Raw genomic sequence first — 19,515 nt, forward strand, 5'->3', positions numbered from 1 at the left:
ACACCTGGTGAGTTAAATCTCTGGCCAATCAGGGGCATTAATCGATCAATGAAACTACTGGGTAGAAAAGACACCAGCAGTACTACTGGCCTCAAGGGCCAGATTTGAGAATCCCTGCAGCAGAGTATGGGATAAGGAGGCGATAACAGTGGTCATAATTAGGATTATTAATGCCCCCTGAGGGCATCACTTTCGTCATAGATAGTTTTCAGATTTTGAACGAGATTCAGATTTTCTCATTGTTATGTTATCTCTGTATTTAGTGACTAATCTCTTTTGTTTCAGTGAATGTGTGGCGATGAAATGTTGAAATCAGTAAACTCTTATGAAATGGGTTTACCACTGGACTCCTTAAAGGGCACCAGGAACTGTTATCAAATAATAATAATAATAATAATAATAATAATAATAATAATAATAAAGATTTATGGCAGAGGTTGTCAGACTCATTCCTGGGGGACCCATGTGTAAATTGGTTTTCATTCCAACCACAACTGCAATCCCAGAATTTGACCAAAGCTGTTCACTTTTCTTAATTAGATAATTTGCCACAAATAATTAAGGTCCCATATTCACATAGTGCTTATTGTGCTATATCACAAAATGATTACTTAAAAAGGTTAAAAAATTGATCTGCTCAAATTAGAGAGGTGAATCAATAGTCTCCTGATTGGTGAAAGGGTGGACACCTGGCCACTTAAACTAACCATTTGGTAGTTTATGAAGAATTCAAAGACAAAGCAATTGATAACAAGCCAAACCTGCATTGTGTAATAAGTTTAAAGAAAAAAATTTGAAAGAACTTAAAGACATGTTCAGCAAGCTTAATTCAGCAAGAGATGAAACAAAAACCAACATACTCAGGGGTCCCCAGAACTGAGTTTGAGAACCATTACTGTTTGAAGCCACTTGATACAGTAACCAAGCAGAAAGTGCTGCATGTAGCAAGCAAGGCTAGTGTTAAATGCTTTTCATATCCAATCAAATGCTCTGGGTTTTTATTTTCAACTGGAACCACCTGGTGCCTATTAAGAGATTCCTATGATTCTGCTATAGTATTCTTGTTAGTAATTAAATTGTTTTTAATATGTCTTTTGTCATATTCCTAAAGTCTCACATTGCCTATAATAGGGAAATTCTATTAATTGAATACAAGCTTATATTCAGGCTTCAATTCCATCAGATCATTAACAAAAAGAAATTTAGTTCTTGAACTAAGGTCAGGTCTCAGGTCAGGTAATCATGGATTCTTGTGTTCAAGTTTTCAAAATAAAAGATAAACGTGAAGACAAAAGTTGATTTATGGGTGGACACACAAGGGTACTCTGATCAGATGTGATAAATGTTCTTAATGTGTATATAAAAAGGAACTTTTTCATGAAGTGCATTGTGCTGTGGTCCGAAACTATTTTATCTTTCTGAATTCTGAAACATAATGATAGCTTCGAGGGGTTATGTCCTACCAATTAACTAAAGACCCAAATAACTGTCTGTGTGTAACTAATGGTCTCTGTGTTGACTGATTCAACACAGTGTTTCTATATTATTGTCTAATATTTATTTTTTTTAATGTAAAACATATCCGTATCATTTTTCTTATCTTTAGATGTTTAGAAAAGATGTCTCTGCCATCTTTCCAATGATTTGTGAGACAGAAGAGAAGGGTTTGGATGGTTACTGATGCAAGTATATCACTGATCCTGAGTGTAGGCAAATGACACCTCTGAAATGAATCCAAACTGGATGCAAAGTCTCGTGTCTCACAGTGGCCGTGGCTGACTTTTACGTCACACTGGATTGGAGTCAGCAGTGCAGGAATTCACCAAGAAAAGAAGAACTAACCGTTAGCAATAACGTCAAGTGGACAGTGAAATTTACTGTACTCCTGTGAACCATCTTGCATTGCATCTGCCAGTGCATTCACATTAAAGAAATCCTTAGCAGGAGCACATACTTAATGAGCAAAACTCATCAGCCCTCGGTTGGGGACCTGAGCATGTTAAGTATGAGTTCATTACAGTAATTGGTCGTCCCATCGATAATTACCTGGGTTTGCAGACGACAGTCACACAGCCACAGCCTGTCGTAAAGCCTAATATAAATTTGACATGCTCTGGTATCTATTTCCCCGCCTCTGTCCAAAGACATAGACGCCAGAGACCTCTCTAGATATGCCCGTAAAGAGGCTGAAGGATAACTCCAAGCAGGTCCGATAATTTAGAGAATTTGGGGAGAGCGTTTAGACGGTTATGGTTCGGATACAGCATTTGTAAAACGGTCTTGAAACGCTGTCCGTGGTACTGAATGCAACCAGTACTCCATCAAGCTATCCAATCCTTTTGTACATTAACTACAATGACTTCTTTCAGATTCAATCAAATGTACTCCAAAGCACGAATTTCAGAGAAAGGTCCATGGGGTAATTTGAGTTTAACTGAGTTTTGAGTTCTCAATGCGATTTAAAAAAAAAAATCTAATCGTGGGGGATATTTTCTGGAATTTCTCTTACCGCGATTTCCATACAAAGTATTGTCGTGCAAAGAAAAGTAGCTTTAGTTGTATTTCTTCATCGTACAAACACCAGTCAGTAAACAAAATATGGTACATATTGAAACTTGCTAGATCGCATTTTTTTGTAAAACAAGCGCCCGGGCACGATAGCCTTATGTTGCGTTTCAACATTCTCCCCCATATTCTGCTTCACTGGCAGTTACAAAAATAAACTCGGTAACGGAAGTAACTGGGTTTCTGATGCCACACAGCGGCGTAATGTTTCTGATACATAAATTCAAGATTTGAACGTTGTTTGTTTCTGTAATCGTACAGCAACAGGACCGGTGAAAAGGCATATCCCCATGACACAATAAAGTATTTGAATAGCTTCGTATTCACGCTCTTAAAATGTTTTTATTCACAAATAACTCCTGTATCGGTCGTTTGCAGAGGTGTAACCGGGTGAGCAATGTGAAGTCATTGGATTAGAACTAAATAATAATTAAAAAAAAAAAAAAAAAAAAAGCTATACTCCATTTGCGGGTTTTCGTGAACAGAATTTGTAGACAAACTCGCGGGATCACTCCAGTATCATAAATCAGTAAAAGCCTGATTTTTCCTGGCACAGTCCTCAAGACACTAATTTACATCGCATTTTAACAATGGGCACCAATTTTAAACTCCGTTTTTTGTTAAATACACACGTCAAAAGGGAATAATGTAAATAACAGTACCTCAACCTGTGTACTCAACAAATTAGGGAGCAATGCTGACAAGTCTAAGGAAATAAAAACGTTTGCAAAACAGCAAATACAGGTCGTTTCAATATTGCTTTACAACAAGGCCTATTTCTCAGTTAAATATATATATATTTTTTGTTTTGCTTTAGTTCTACAGTAAAAACATTTGGGGAATCCAATGGATCAGTTACTCATGGCTGATGTCATTGGACATTTCACTATGTAAAGATATTAAAAAACAATTTCTTGCTCTGAATAGGAATCATAAAACACATGACCACTACAAATATGACTATGTAAAAAGATTCATTTTTGTTCACACACATCTTGAGTGAATGTTATAAAATTTAATGAAGCCAATCACGTGCATACACAGTCATGGAAATTTACATTTATAATAATTACATTTCCCTTTTCCTCTCAGTCCATGTAATGTGTTCCACTTAAAGCAAATTCCCTCAGTACTGGTTGGGTGCCACTTTTAATGGTTGTATGTACAAAATAACTGTGCCAGAATATTGCAGGACATATTTAAAATATTGTGTATCACAAATGGAAAATGGGATTCACATCCTGAACTGACATATGTGATCTGTACAATGTACCATCGCTCCACACGCCATCACCTCACACACTCGAGATGTCACTCCACCATGGTTCTGTGGTGAATCCTTACATTGTTCTGAACTCTGAGCTGCCCTGTGCAAAGTCAAACTGCCCTTTTTGGAATTCCAAAGGGAAGGGGGGGAGGGTCATCAGGGGGCAGGGGTGGGGTCAGCAGAAATACTCATTTTTCTGTCCTTCGATTTTAGCCGTGGCATCCGAGTCCAGGCTGGACCGGGCTGAGAGGAGCCGGTTGGACTCCTCCGGGTTGGGCCGGGTCAGATACTCCCCCTGCTGAACTTTGGCTCTGGTCCCGGGGGAGAGAGTCTCGAAGGTGACATAGGAGTCCTGGATCTCCTTAGACTTACTCCCGAACAGCTTCTTCCAGCGCCTCTTCAGAGCTCCGCAGCACACGATTAAGGTCAGAGGGACCACTATCACACAGGCCACCGTAATCACAACCACGTTAATGAGCTTCTGGGTCCCGCTAGCGCTGGCCGCTACGTCCGTAGAGAAGATCACGCACTGCTCCTTCTTAGGGATCAGCCCTCTGACGCACACGCAGGCGATGTACTTCGTCTTTGGCACCAGACCCTGAATGGTGATCCTGTTCTTGCCCGGGCCGACGTTGATCTTCCGCATGTCCCTCTCCCCGAACACGGCATACAGCACACTGAACACCGTGGTGTTCTTGGCCGTGGGGGCCCTCCAGTTCAGCGAGACCGTGTGGTCCGTGTCCCCGACCACTTTGACCGAGCGGACCACGCGGTCCCGGTCCTGCTGGAGGGATGAGGTATTGGCCATCAGATTGCTCAGGTTGGCTTTCTCCAGGCCCAGCAGCCCTTGCGCTAGGGCCGGACTGGGCGTGGGCACATCTGGCGCACGGCCGGAACTGCTGTAGCTCTCCGTGTCTGGGACCTGCCCAGTGAAGGCCGATGGAGGAATGAGGGGGGTGGGGGCTGCAGTCGTCAGGCCCATATACCTGGCCAGCAGCTTTTCCTGGTAGGCGGCGGCTTTTCCGCTGGGTTTCTTCCCCCTGGATTTCTTGGTGCCGTCGGTTTGATTATCTGTTCTCGCCGAATCTGTTATTATCAGGGAAATGGTGGCCTCTGCGCTTCCTACAAAGTTCCTGGCCTTGCAGATGTACTTCCCTGAGTCCCCCTGGGACACAGCCGCAACGTTCAGGATGGACCACACCATCCCCTCCTTTGAAGTCTCTTGCTGGGCTGCAGAGAGAACGAAAACAGTCGCAATGAACCAGAAGCCCACAGTTTGCTGCACTGCCTGATCACACCCTCCACCCGCCGTCACATCAGCCCATGATGTCACTGGCATTCAACCCTTATCAGTACACAGCTCATCAGCCCCACCCACAGTTCAATTATCCCACCCACAGCTCATCGGTCCCACCCACAGCAGAACAGTCCCACACACAGCCCAACAGTCCCACCCACAGCCTAACAGTCCCATCCACAGCCCAACAGTCCCATCCACAGCCCAACAGTCCCACCCACAGCCCAACAGTCCCACCCACAGCCTAACAGTCCCATCCACAGCCCAACAGTCCCATCCACAGCCCAACAGTCCCACCCACAGCCTAACAGTCCCACCCACAGCCTAACAGTCCCATCCACAGCCCAACAGTCCCACCCACAGCCTAACAGTCCCATCCACAGCCCAACAGTCCCATCCACAGCCCAACAGTCCCACCCACAGCCCAACAGTCCCACCCACAGCCCAACAGTCCCACCCACAGTTCAACAGTCACTCCCACAGCTTGCCGGTCCCTCCCACAGCTCACCGGTCCCGTTCACTGGCTTCCCATCGGCTCTGCTCCAGGACAGGTCTGGGACGGGGATGCCGACGGAGCCGCAGCGCAGCAGGACGCCGTTGCCCTCGGCGCTGCGGACGCGAGCCACGGCCGTGTGCACGTGGGGCCCCTGACACCGCCGCAGCTCAGCGTCGCTGAACAGGATCCCCGACACGCTCTCGGGCTCAGAGCACCGCAGCCGCGTGTCTATCAACGCTACCGAGGAGGAGGGCGACTTCTGAAACTGCACCAGGTCAAAGAGCCGACAGTCGCACACCCAGGGGTTGTCATGGAGACCTAAGACACAAATGCAAACATTATGCAACAGATGCACTTAAAGAGTGAACACACATCCCAATGATCATTCAGCAAGTGGATGTCTACACTACAAACTATTACAATAAAATATACATAATGCAATGCTGTTTAATTCAGATATTTTCATTGAGAAATTCTTCACATAAATTATGCCATTGTTGTAATATAATAATAATAATAATAATAATAATTTAAATTGCTATATTTTTCCATGCTCAAAAATCAACTTCGATTATTTATTAATTTGTTTTCAATTAATAAATCTTATTTCTTTTACCTAAAATCATCTTGGAATTGTCTACACTCTGTGTGGGTTTTACAGATAGCCAACTGGAGAGAACCTCTGACGGTAGAGTGACCAAGTTATTGCTAGATAAATCCAGGTACGTCAGGTTTCTGATGTAAACGGTCGCTTCCGTCGGGAGTGAAGTCATTTGGTTGTTGTGCAAATCGAGGAGTCTCAGGCTGGGCATGTCAGCAAGCGATTCCCAGGGAAACGACGTAAGGGAGTTGCCATCCAATCTCAGTTCTTCAAGGCTGTACAAGCCACGGAAACTGTCTGTATTTAATTTAGACAACGAATTGAAAGACATCCACAGACATTCCAAATTTGAGAGGTAATAGAAAGCTTCGCTTGGAATCCGCTTGATTGCCGTCTTCTCAATTCGAAGTTTTGAGGTGTCAGCAGGAAAATTGGCGGGGACCAACGAGATCTCCGGGTCATTGCAAATGACGCTCCTGGACAGAAAAATAACGTTGAAACGTCTGTTTATTTGAATTGTTTTACACGAGAATAATCACACACATTGATTTTCTTTCCGGACAGTATAAAGCATGTAAATATTAATCATTAGAATAGTTTACGGTCTCTTGACAATGTCGACTATTTTTGCGTAATAGCAATTTAATTAAAAAAAATTAAGGATGGTTGTATTCATGAGGGTATCGTATAAGACGACATTATTTTAAATGAATCGAAAAGCTCAAAGCCAAATAATAACTTTCGTAATTCTCACCCTCCTTACTTCTAATTACAACAGAAAGAAATGCAGATTCACAAACGGATACTCGACTAAATACAAGAAGGAAGATGCCTGGAAAACAGAAATGCAGTGTGTAGAATTATTTGCGGTGTTACCGCTGAAATTGCACTGTGCAAGACACACCGTTACGGCATAACTACGATTGGTTCTGTATACCTGATTCGTAGATTGCGTATTTACGCACATGCTGTCCAATAAAATAAGATTTTCAACTTACCTGGCCTTGGATCCATCACTCAGGTTGTGATAAAAGCAACTACACTGAGATGGACAAGAGCTCCGAACCAGAGGAAATACCCCTACAGTGAGGGAGAAAACCCAACTAAGAGTGAGTAACATTCTGCCTCGCTGCTTCACGCTGCTATGTTATCCTAAAATTAAGAAAGGCTGCTGCCAAGGATAACGGACCATCAGCGGCACCACATTGCCTTCTTGCCTCGATGTCCCATACTGACAGCTTTGGATCCCCTGATAAAAGGGATAGTCAGGGATTAGTTTTAGGAGTCGTGTTATTTTCATGTACTGTTGAAGCTTACAACATCCTGGAATCTTATAGGCCACAGAGAGACCTGCGTTGTTTATGCAGAGTAAATACGCACGAACAGGTCAAAATGTGCTATAATGGTTTTGTCATAATATCCATTTTTCATGTAAGCCACTTTAAATCTGCCGTGATAGTTAAGCTGTTGATTTATTGCATTTCTCACAATAAGTGGCTTTTACGTCAATGCATCGCAAAACAGTGCAACTCACACATTTCAAATCAAAACTGGGAAAGCGTGAGAACACAGGAACTTAAAACAACAAGCATATCAATACCCTTTTTATTTATTTCAAATGCGTCACCATCAGCAATGTTTATTATTCCCCTTTTCAAAAATCAAACAGCGAATAGGCCACGGGTTAAATTAAATCACACAATAAAGACTCAACTATCAGACTCCATACTACACAGTAAAATGTTCGATAAAAACTTATTTCCGACAGCAGCTACATTTTACACAGATGAGTGGTCAATATCTGAACTGTAACCAATTTGTTGTGTAGTCAACTGTTACTAATATACTCGTAAAAAAACATCCAGTGGGAAGAAAAACACCAAAACAGTGGCGGAGGATGGGCTCACACTGTAGGATTTTTTCCCACAGAGTGCTTCACTTACTGGATTTTTGGAAGTTCAGACTTCTTTCCCAATATTCCTATTTCAGTGTTGGTGTAGAAAGTAAGTGCTATCCAAATAAAAAGAACGTTACAGTTCTCTCTCAGAATGTAAAGTTACACTACGAGTTAAACTATATTTAGTCATTTTGTATGTGGTCTACACATTAAAACATTCCATCCAAATGGGTTAAATAAAGAAAAGGATTTTCTACCCTGCCTGTAATAAGATTCTGTCATATTGCCAAACTGTATATAAAAACCCCCAACCCTTCTCTAAGACATGCCCATTCAGTAATACTGCTCTCTTATGTGACTGTAGAGTACAGCAGTACTGCAGACTGAAGTTGTAATTAATGATGGCCAGTTGTCTTGATATCTTCTAGTGAATGTAAATTTACTTACATTCGACTCTTAAAATGCATCCATAGTTGTGACATTTAGAACACTGTATGACATGACTCACTGTGTCGTATGTCCAGCTCTGTTTGTCTAACGCTGTATATTCATATGATTTGTGGATCTCTGAAGCCTTTGGCACATTGCTATGCGAGGTACAGAGCACAGTCACACAGCAAACTGACATTTCAAAGAGCGCATGAGAAAGGGGACAGGTCATTTTTTATTCTATTCTTGTGATATGCAACATCTGTCAGTGCTATATAGGTTCGTATACAGTACAGGCCAAAAGCATTAGGCCACCTGCGGTTTAAAAAAAAGGAGAATTCTGTTAATATATTTGTATTTATTGAATAACAAACCAAAGTAAAAACTTTTCAGTTTCTACCTACAATAATGCAAAAAAGATGAGTTTTACTTAAAAACAAACAAAAAAAAAAGTTTTTGTGTTAATGTAGGTAAAGATTATCTGTACTTTAATTTGTTATTCAATAAATTCTCATAAATTAACTGAATTCTTCTCTACCAAAAGTTTCTTTTGAAAAAACACAGGTGGCCTAATTCTTTTGGCCTGCACTGTATGTATAATAGCAACAATCCAAGGGTACCAAAAATGGGGAAAATAAGCTTAGACCCCAGAGGGTAATCTTGTTTTGCATTAAGGAGCTAATCTGCAAAGGCAGTTAAGATCATCTTTCTTCCAAGGGGATCTGCACATATATTTTTGTAGGTTGTAGGCATGATATAATAGCTACTGTAGGTGCAAATGTAATTTGATCCTGCAGAATGTCTAGACTGTGTTAATGTGATTATTGTGATTAATGAGGGTAATGTGGTAATATGTCCCATATTCTCCTGAAGTCTTTTAGAGAAGTGACACAAGACTCAAAAAATGTTCCCCCCCAAAAAAGTGCTAATTTCTTCAGAAAAGGGGTTCTGTGTGCGGTGTTCAGTGGAACAGCACTGGCCTTAGCTTTATGTTTGCATTGTTTCATTTTCTATTTCATCTGTGCCTTAGCAACACATGGGAGCTTGTGATGACCTAACAGACATAAGGATTCCCTAGAAGCTTTGACTCCCATCAACTGCATTCACACACTGGAGGCCAAACATCCACAAGTGTGTGACTCTGTTTAAAAAGTGCTATAATTTCAACATGGTGAAGCTAAAATGTATAAAAATACCCTTTAATCAAAGCTGAGAATCTGTACTTTAACCACTTATGAATAAAAATATGGAAATATGGCTTTGTATCAATCATTATGGAGCTCACTGTATGTATAAAAAGGGCTGTTATTCCTACAAGATTTACCCAATATGGATGTAAATACCCTCAATTAAAGTTGACAGTATTTAGACTACAACCACTTGTTGTAACACTACTTCATTCTACAGAGTGATTCATTTTCCCAGAAAACGTTAAATAGAGAACCTATGGTATAATATGCAAGACAGTATTATTGAATGTCAAACAAGTTTTTCTCGTCATCATGAGACACTGTTAAGTGATTTCAGCTAAATTAAATAAACCAGAAGCTGTAAGAAGCACCAACTTTGCCTGAGACTGATTATTGAATGTTTTGTCATGTCATGTTTTGCTAGTTTGATGTACTTGGAAGAACAAGTGCTCATTGTTTATGTACACAGTGCTTTAACATGTAACAGCAGTACACTAAAAACACCATCTATCAACAGGTCAAAAAAGACATAAATGTGATTATACTCCATAGATACAGTTACATCAACATACAGCTTACATATACCATAAATCCTATTCATGCTTGCTGCATAGATCCTTATGCGCATATCGACACATTGCTTGTACAAGGAGATGATTACACATTTAAGAAAAACCTGTGAAATCCTTGGAAAATAAGGTGGAAGATGATGTGAAGAAACTGCTTCTGTACCTCCATCAGCTTAATGAAAGAGTAAGCCTCGACTTTTACTCATTTATCATGAAACCTACATGATACCCATTCCCCAACTCAATTATGTAGTACTGCGATTATAAACATCTCCAACTTGAATTGGTATCCTTTTTAAATTTGAGTTCTCCTTTAAGATCAATGCAAAAGTCGCTTGTGTACATTGTTGTTTTTGAAGCTTGTTAATTTGTTCTAGGAAAATGGTAACATGTATGCATATTATTGTTACATCTGAATGTGTTTATGGCAAGGCCCAGATACTTGGGTGCTGCTTTGGTTCAGAGTTTTAGGGCAAACTGGGACAGTGGGATCAGTGCCATACTATAATTATTTACGGAGCCAGAGCCAGAAATACTTTGAACTGGTCAGCTTTGTCCTTTTCCTGGAGTAAGGCCATGCACACTGTATTTTAATCCCATTCTTTCAGACCACAATCACCTGACAAAATATAGTCTGCAACCATCTTAGACAGGCCACATACGTAAACATTCAGTTCAAATTAAGTTTCATTTATATAGCGCTTCTTACAGAAGCACTGTCACAAAGACTCTTTACAGTGAGAATACAAAAGAAAATTGGGCAAAAACAGGAATTGAACTGAAATGAATATACATGCTCACAATAACACAAAATCCTAAAAGATACCCTTTTATTCCTTTGATTAATTTTGCATTGTCAGGCTTTGCATATTAACCCTTCTAGATATTTTTCCCAAAGGTTCACAATCTGATAATCTGGCAGTGTTCTGAAGGCAGTGTTTGTCAGACAACATGCCCTTTGTTTCCTGTCTAAACCCTTGGCATGAAAAGCTCCCAATTAGGACCGTCAGCATTACTTGTGCATTTTCATGGTAATGTGTACAATGTATTGACTTGTAGTATCTATTTGCACACGTTTAGCAATAAAGGGTTTTCCGTGCTTTCAGAAAATAGGCAGGCTTCCTGTCTTTCTTTACGGAGTAACTACTCTCACAATGAATGCTCCCATAATTAAACAACTATGTGTATGTCGGCCTGTAGTGCTGTTGTCCCAAAGGCTGGGAAACACGCCATTCACACTTCCCTTTGTTTAGGATCTGGGTTTGAAAAATTATGTGGAATGAATGCTAGATAATGTCCTTAACCGGTGAAATTACAGATAGATACAAACCGTTCTATTCCAGGGTTCACTGGCGAAACATGCTAATGAAATAATGATCAGTAGTGCCTGTAGTCTGTAGGCTATGCCGCACAGATGACGCGAACAGCGTGAAGAGATTAACTTCACAATCAGGCCAGCTCCATTGTTCGGGAATAATTTAATTCTCTCAGAACCCATGTATGCCAGCGCCTTCAATAGTGTGTGTGTGTGTGCGTGTTAGGCTGGTGTCTGCAGCAGCCGACTTCCTACTACGTAATAGACAGTAAATGTCAATAAATAGTAAACTGTCAATATTGTCAAAGGAAACCCCTGTAAAGATACATTGTTGGATTTTATCCAAAGACCTTAACCAAATGTCCCACAGCATGCCGCATGTCTTGCATGCTAAGAAATTAAGACAAACGTGCCGCTACAACTTAACACTCACAACTTGCCACAAACGCTGGAGACAAAATGGCTTTGTTGTGTAACTAATTGAACACTGTTATGGCCGAGTCGTGTAAATACGTATTAAGGGGAGCAGCAGCGGTGTTATGTTCGTTAAGACATTCTTTACTGGATTGTCATAAAAGAAAAAAAAACGGCTTTACATAATAACGGGCATGCGTTTTCACGTGAAATGTCCCTTTAAAAGGAGGCTTGGTGTAAACTCACTGAGGCGCATCAGTTGCGGTCCAACAGTGGAATAATAGTGGTCTGTGATTTATGCACTACGCTGTGTGAAAATAGCTTTCAAAATGGTGACTTCGTACCCTTTGCCAGATGGATTCTCCGAATTCGATGTGTTTTCTTTGGGTTCTGCTCTTCTCGTGGAGGGTAAGTGTGTCTAGGCAATAACGCAGCTAACTGTACTGGAGCTTCTCGGCATTTATACGCGTCCCCTACTCTGCACAGAGACGAGGGGATGGCCAGTACCAAGAATAGTCGCTCAATAGAAGTATAGTGATTTCGTTCATTTGGCCTGGATGGTTCATGCATTCTGCAAACCTACTGTCCTCTATTAGCCCCGAATAGTTTGTATGATGTTCAAGAAAATCTATAAATAACAATTAGATGAACCATTTCTAATATCTCCCTCATAATGCGTACTACCATTAAATCGCAGTCTGTAAGATGTACTGTAACTATTTCTTTGCATTATCCACACCTTCGTAAGCTATTGTGTTTCTCTGCTATGTTTGTTTCCTAAAGGTCTGGTTGGGTTGTTTCTCAATGGACTCACAGTTATCTCGTTCCTAAAAATAAGGGAGTTACGGACCCCAAGTAATTTCCTCGTGTTCAGCTTGGCTATGGCGGACTGTGGAATATGTATGAATGCGACCATCGCGGCGTTCTCCAGTTTTCTGAGGTGGGATTTAGTCGTATTTATTTCTAATTTGACGTCTGTTTACCAAATGCTTTCTTTCAGTATTTTGTGAAACCAAACGCGAAAATTCAAAACACAAACTGGAAACGTGGAATACAAATGCAGTAATAATAACAAAATGTGTAACTTCCAATAAACTAAGTAGGTGTGTTATGTAGCTTGGATTTAGATTTCGATTTGTGGGGAGGAGGGACTCTGCAGAGAGCTTCCATGAGATTTGGGAACGTGCAGCTGTGCAGTCAATGGATGTCTTGGACAGGTTCCTGTATTTTTGTGAAAGGATGCAAATGACAGTAAAGATGAAGTACACGAGGCGCGTGGAATTAGCGGGAGCGCGCAGACAGGTCAACATGATTTGATTATCTCTGTTGTGTAACTTATATTAATCAATGATTATTGTGCTTTTGCATGAGCCAATCATATTTTAGACAATTATTTAAGAGGTTACATGACTACAAATAAAATAATAAAACAGATTCTCGATATTCGCCTCACTGAACAGGTCCGTCCTCTTTCCATAAGCACATTAAACATTGACAATGTCTTCTGCATACAGGAAAAACCCAGTTGGAAATATTCGAATTAAAGTTATTTCATAGATGCACTGGCCAGCAATAGAACCGTAAATAAAAGTGCACATGTATTTTCTATGTTGTAGAATATATTTAATTATTCTTTATTTTTTAATTCTAGATTTTTTTATTCTTGTTGTATATTTACCTTATAAATTAAGTTTATTCCACAAAATCAGATTTTTAAAAACTTTGAACGTTGTTACCCATTAGCACACAATGTGCATGTGAGCTTGGTTTATTTTGCCTTGATATAAATGCTGCCTGCTGTACTTAGATACTGGCCTTATGGATCAGACGGATGCCAGACCCATGGGTTCCAGGGCTTCATGACGGCTCTGGCCAGCCTTAACTTCATTGCTGCCATTGCCTGGGACAGATACCACCAATACTGCACCAGTAAGTCACACGCATCATGGCCACCGCAGCAAACATCGAAAAAAGAGGCTCAAAACAAGAAGAGAGCTTGCCCTTTGAGTAAATCACTCAATTGAAAGAGGTCATGTGATGTCTGTGCCAAGGAAAGGAGGCAGGTATCCAAGCACACTCAAGGGTTTGCGATGTGATCAGATGCACAGCATAATGGCAAATGGCGTGTTTCACCAATGGAATGGGGTAGGAAGAATTCAGCAACACACATTCTGTGATCTTATATTTCATCTAAAAGGAATCTTTATATATATATATATATATATATATATATATATATATATATATATATATATATAATCGATACCAGTGATCTGATGATCTGATGTGTATTATCAGATGGGAACCATGTACAGCAAGTTCACATTATTTCAGTATTTTTCCCATTCGATCTTAATCAAGATTTCCCATTGTTACCAAATGTATACAAATATTTTTCTGAAAAAAAGGCGACACAAAACAATATATCATATAGTGCACTGTATGTCACTCATCTAGATTAAGGACATCCCGGTCTGTAAGGCCTCTTATAGAAATCCTTTCCTTTTTTAAATTTCAGGAACAAGACTGCAGTGGAGCAGCTCGGTGTCTCTGGTCATCTTTATCTGGCTGTTCACTGCGTTCTGGTCCGCCATGCCCCTTATTGGCTGGGGAGAGTATGACTACGAGCCCCTGCGGACCTGCTGCACCCTGGACTACACAAAGGGCGACAGGTACTCAACACACACTAGCAGAGCTGGGCACACTGATGAAGCAATGTGTTAAAATCTGTGTGTGTGTGTGTGTGTGTGTGTGAGAGAGAGAGAGAGAGAGACTATGCTTACGTTGAATTATGAATAATATAATCAATATGCTACAATGCACTGAATTTCATATGCAAAACTGGAATAGTGAATTATTTTGCTGTACAGTAAGCAGAAAGATCTTAGATTTTTGGATTTCACTTTTTTTCTAAATATTTACCCATTGCATTTTCATATACACATGTACAGTATATCACAGGAGATGATATACTGTACAGATATGACTGAACTGTACTAATTCGTAAAAGCAAATATTCAGAATAGCTTCTGGCAAAGGCACATGAAAAGATATTGGCTGGTTTGGCCTATTGCATGGATAAAACACAGCAAACAATGTGGTTATTGTAGTTAATTTAAGCTGTGGCTTCAGAGGGCTTGTAAAACAGGCTTTGTTTAATCTTGTACAGGAACTATGTGTCCTATTTGGTGCCCATGGCTTTCTGCAACCTGGTTATCCAAGCTCTCACTGTCCTGTCTTCATATCGGTCCATTGAGAAGAAATTCAAGAAAACTGGTCAACCTAAGGTGAGTTGTGTGATATATATATATACATGCCATATGACCAAAAGTATCTGGACATCCCTTGGTCTGGGGCTGGTTTTCATGGTTTGGGCTAGGCCCCTTAGTTCAAGCAAAGGCAAATATTAATACTACAGCATACAATACAACACAGTTTTGGGAAGGCCCTTTCCTGTTTCAGCATGACAATGCCCCCTGGCACACAGCAAGGACCATATAAAAATGACTTTTTTTGAGAACGGTATGGAAGAACTAGAATGACCTGCCAAGAGCCCTGACCTCAACCCCATCCAACTACTTTGGGATCAATTGGAAAGCCAACTGTAAGCCAGGCCTAATCACCCAATCAGAACCCAACCTCACTAATGCACTTCTGGCTGAATAGAAACAAATGCTTACAGTAATGCTCCAACATCTAGTATAAAGCCTTCCCAGAAGAGTGGAGGTTGTTATAGCAGCAAAGAGTGGACCAACTCCATATCAATGACCATAATTTTGGATGAAATGTTGGATGTCAGGAATCCACATACTTTTGGCCATTTAGTGTGTATATAAACCACGGTATGGGTGAATACTCAATTCTGATTGGCTGGAAGGTGCAGCATTTAATGCACAGGTAGTTTGGGCCAAGAATAATTACCATTCTGAATTCATACACTGCCTGTCAAGCTAACCAGCCGAAGTAGTGATAGCAACATGCTGAAACAATTTTTAAAGTAGTGCCAGCAAAAAAAGCTTATATTTTGAGGGCGAATTGCCCCAAAATATTAACAACCCCTCTTGTATTTTATTCCTTGGCAAATGACCATGGTATAAGCTAAATAATCCACAACGTGGTGTGTGGTAAAGGGTTTGAACACGCTCCACTTCACCTTGGGTGGTTCTTCACCTCCATATTGTGCTTTATAACCCTTTAACACACACCTCATCCTGGACTATTCCTAACACCGAAGAATTCACTTTTGGCTCCTTGAAGATTCTGTTGAACTGTAATTGTTTTGCGGACGACAGTCGCAATTAGGGGCTGGTATTTTAAGAGCCAAAAAAAGGGGCCTGGGATAATTTATTTTTGATAATTTTATTTTTTTGTGAACCATAATTTTCATAAAGGCTACCTATATTTTTGCTTTATACTTACCCGGAATACCTGCTTGAGTTAAGATAATGGACTTACCCATACACGTAATTGAAAGGAAGTCCAAGTCAATAGAGGGAATTGGATTGGAGAGGCGGTTGAGGCGGTTGGATTGGAGAGGCGGTTGATGACAATGATGGGTCATAGTGCATCAATAAATACAACAAACCAGATGATTTAAAAAATTTTCTAAAGTTAAGAGTTAGTGGCAATATTGGGCTTGCTTGGAAGCTGCAATAGGTGATGCCACTGGGTTGTAGACTTGATGCTGTTATTGCATTTAAGGGCTATGCAACCAAATATTAGACTTTGATTTACTTCATCCATTAACTTAATTTTGCACAGCTGTTTCTGTAAAATGGTACATATGTTAATACTACGAAATAAAAGCTGATTGTCTGTACTTTTGAATCACATTCAGCTTGTGATCCTAAATTAAAATGCCTTAATTATATAGTAAAAATAACTAATTTCACTCCACCGTTAACATACTTTAGGAGGATCCTGTATATATGAAATTTCACAAGCTCATCAAGGGCCTCTTAGACATTGACAAAATTAATTTTTACTGCTGGATATTTACTAAAGCAAATTAAGCAACTTACTCAATATTTAAACCTGCAACCTGAAGTGTTATAAACACTGCTCCATAACCATTATTTTCCTGTGCCACCCCCATTACACTGAGACCGCCATTATAGTCAGTGCATTAGAGCTTCAGATCCTTGTCTTTTGTCAATGTGTAATGAAATTAATTATGGTTCCTGAGCAAGCCTGTAACCATGAGTTGGAATCCACAAAGACATCTATGCAGTGGGAAGATTGAGACCGCACTGTTACATAACGCATAAACACAGCTCAGATCCTACCAGTCTTTCAAACCACTCACAATTACTCTACAAACACCCCCCTTGGTGAGTTTTTACCACTGTTACCACTGCTACGGCCTGCCTGAATTAAGCAGACTTTTCAGGGCTAAACATGCACATCGATGTGCTGAGCTGGATTAGTGAAACAGGTGTTTCATGCTTACATATCTGGACGTGCTCATATGCAACAGTCAGCTTGCTCGTAAACTGCCCGGCTTAAATCGCGAGATATCCAGAATGGAACAACTGCCTTTCTGTGGGCCACAAAGCGGCTTTGGAGCCCAGCTCAGTGATTACAGCCTCGCCGCTGGCCTGCTCTTTGATCACTTTTAGTTTGTCCAAGGTGAGGCCTCTCTCCACTGATGGGATTATCATATTCATTTGATTCATGTGTGCATTAGGCCCTTATCCTTAGCATGTGCTAGCCGAGTCACGTGCGCGTCTGCCTTTTCTTCTCTCAGTTTAACACAGGCACTCCGCTGAAAAGCCTTCTGCTGTGCTGGGGCCCGTACGCAGTGCTGTGTCTGTATGCAGCTGTGGAGGACGCCACACTTGTGTCTCCTAAAGTTAGGATGGTAAGGTCACCTCACTCCTACCATTTACCATCGCAACTCATTTTCATATTATTTTTATTTCCAATTTTATTAAATGCATTCAAATCTGTGAGTCACTCAATAACACACACATTACGATTAAAAAAAAACGAATCACTAATTTCAGGGTTTGGCTTGCCAGACAGGCATAGTAATCCAAGTAGAGTATTCACCCACCATTTCTCAGATTATTCCAACGTACAGTGCACCCGCAAACTTCATAAATATTGGCCTCCCTCTGGGACATGTCCACTGATGATGTTTCTGTTCTGCAGATTGCTCCTATTCTGGCAAAGACCTCTCCACTAATCAACCCCTTCCTGTACGCGCTCGGAAACGAGAACTACAGGGGAGGCATCTGGCAGTTTCTCACGGGGCAAAAGATTGAAGTGCCTCAAATTGACAAGTCCAAATAAACAGAGCATTCATTAAGTGCTCCTCATGTCCTTCTGGTGTTTTCTGAAGGTATGGCCCATGTTCAGCTTTCTGTTCCATGTTCCACGACTAACATATTTATCTCTGATACATATGCAGGTGTGAGTAACCGTCACTAAGCTTACTATACGTGACCAATAAAGTGATATTTCATCTTCCAGTCTCGATAATATTTCAGGTTTAGTGCATGTATTTCATTGGCTCATAGTTTTTCTGCGCAATGAAGGGTATTTTTGATACTTACAGACCTTCACATGGACAAGCCAACTTTATCATGGCACATATGGGGGCATTCAGGCATTGAGGTTTAAAGCAAAAAATATGTTGCAAGTAACTCAGAAAAGCAGCTTGTACCGGTTCTTTTACTGGCTTGGTGCAAGCTCTTCACTCCCAGGGACCGGTGTAATAATGTTGGAAAATATCAACTTCCTGCACTAGTTTCCTTCAGCACAGCAGTCTCAGCACCATAAGAAAAACTGGTTGCATACACCATGAGAAATACTTCCAGTTGTAAAGAAACATTATTTTTTGAAGAATAGTTGGGTAATATGTACAACTTACTTCGGAATTACTTGGAGTGTATTTTCTTGTTTACACCACAAATCCTGAAGGCCCCGTGGGACCCATTGTAAATTCTGTAAATACCTAAAATATATTTAGCTTCACATAAAAACTGTACTGACCAATGAAAACATACCACAAATCTGAAGTAATCTTTAGAAAACCCAGTGTATTGTCACTGTAAGTAGACAGTTTAGTAGTCATCAAACTGCGAAGTGTATTGTGTGATGTAGTGAAATATCCACAAGCTAATTTTAAGCTAGCGTTACAGGAAGCCTCACATTGAAACAGGCCATGCAGTCACTCTTCAGCACTGGCCAGTTCAGAAGCTAGAAGCCTCCAGTTCGATTCAATTTTGCGGCACTTGCTTTTAAGCTAAACAGTGCAGCTTTACACTTAAATGTTACAGCGTAGCACATCACAAACAGTGATTCTCCAGGACACTCTCACAACAAATCCAAGTAGTGGTGCCACTGGTAACCATTCCATACAGCGTTTACCTACACTTTCCTATTATATACTGTGTATATATGGGGATAAAATGCTTCTGTTACTCTCTTGGGGTCATGTGTCCATCATAAAGCACTTCAATCTTGCTCCA

At 40.6% G+C, this 19,515-nt stretch overlaps 2 protein-coding genes and 1 long non-coding RNA gene across 7 annotated transcripts in view; 2 read left to right on the forward strand and 1 right to left on the reverse strand.

The window, feature by feature from the left end:
* Window positions 1-3,560: 3,560 nt before the first annotated feature.
* The window catches only part of LOC135244724 (leucine-rich repeat, immunoglobulin-like domain and transmembrane domain-containing protein 1), a 31,709-nt gene continuing 15,754 nt past the window's right edge, over window positions 3,561-19,515 (reverse strand). For 2 of the 5 annotated variants that reach the window (XM_064317232.1, XM_064317235.1), the window contains exons 3-6: window positions 7,225-7,306; window positions 6,242-6,702; window positions 5,638-5,943; window positions 3,561-5,062 (exon numbers count right to left, since the gene is read on the reverse strand). In XM_064317232.1, coding sequence (XP_064173302.1) covers window positions 4,008-5,062; window positions 5,638-5,943; window positions 6,242-6,557 — 1,677 coding nt within the window. In that variant the 5' untranslated portion in view covers window positions 6,558-6,702; window positions 7,225-7,306 and the 3' untranslated portion in view covers window positions 3,561-4,007. Of the gene's footprint in view, window positions 5,063-5,637; window positions 5,944-6,241; window positions 6,703-7,224; window positions 7,307-16,495; window positions 16,551-19,515 lie in introns of those variants that run through there. The other 3 variants (XM_064317231.1, XM_064317234.1, XR_010327046.1) reach the window with 3 other exon arrangements.
* On the forward strand, window positions 5,812-10,244 carry LOC135244728 (uncharacterized). Its single transcript, XR_010327050.1, has 3 exons — window positions 5,812-5,899; window positions 7,248-7,335; window positions 9,583-10,244. It is a non-coding gene; the product is annotated as an uncharacterized LOC135244728 (long non-coding RNA).
* On the forward strand, window positions 12,131-18,513 carry LOC135244726 (RPE-retinal G protein-coupled receptor-like). The gene is made up of 7 exons (XM_064317237.1): window positions 12,131-12,448; window positions 12,824-12,980; window positions 13,848-13,969; window positions 14,559-14,712; window positions 15,210-15,327; window positions 17,787-17,900; window positions 18,194-18,513. Exons 1-7 carry the CDS (start codon window positions 12,370-12,372, stop codon window positions 18,332-18,334), a joined length of 885 nt encoding a protein of 294 aa, XP_064173307.1. The 5' UTR covers window positions 12,131-12,369; the 3' UTR covers window positions 18,335-18,513.

This window comes from Anguilla rostrata, chromosome 18 (genome assembly GCF_018555375.3).
Source record: "Anguilla rostrata isolate EN2019 chromosome 18, ASM1855537v3, whole genome shotgun sequence".
Taxonomy (NCBI): domain Eukaryota; kingdom Metazoa; phylum Chordata; class Actinopteri; order Anguilliformes; family Anguillidae; genus Anguilla; species Anguilla rostrata.

Coding starts and splice junctions, on each gene's coding strand:
- LOC135244726 (XM_064317237.1), top strand. CDS start 12,370: ATGGTGACTTCGTACCCTTTGCCAGATGGATTCTCCGAATTCGATGTG. Junction 12,981..13,847: donor GCGTTCTCCAGTTTTCTGAG/GTGGGATTTAGT, acceptor TGCTGTACTTAG/ATACTGGCCTTATGGATCAG. Junction 13,970..14,558: donor ATACCACCAATACTGCACCA/GTAAGTCACACG, acceptor TTTAAATTTCAG/GAACAAGACTGCAGTGGAGC.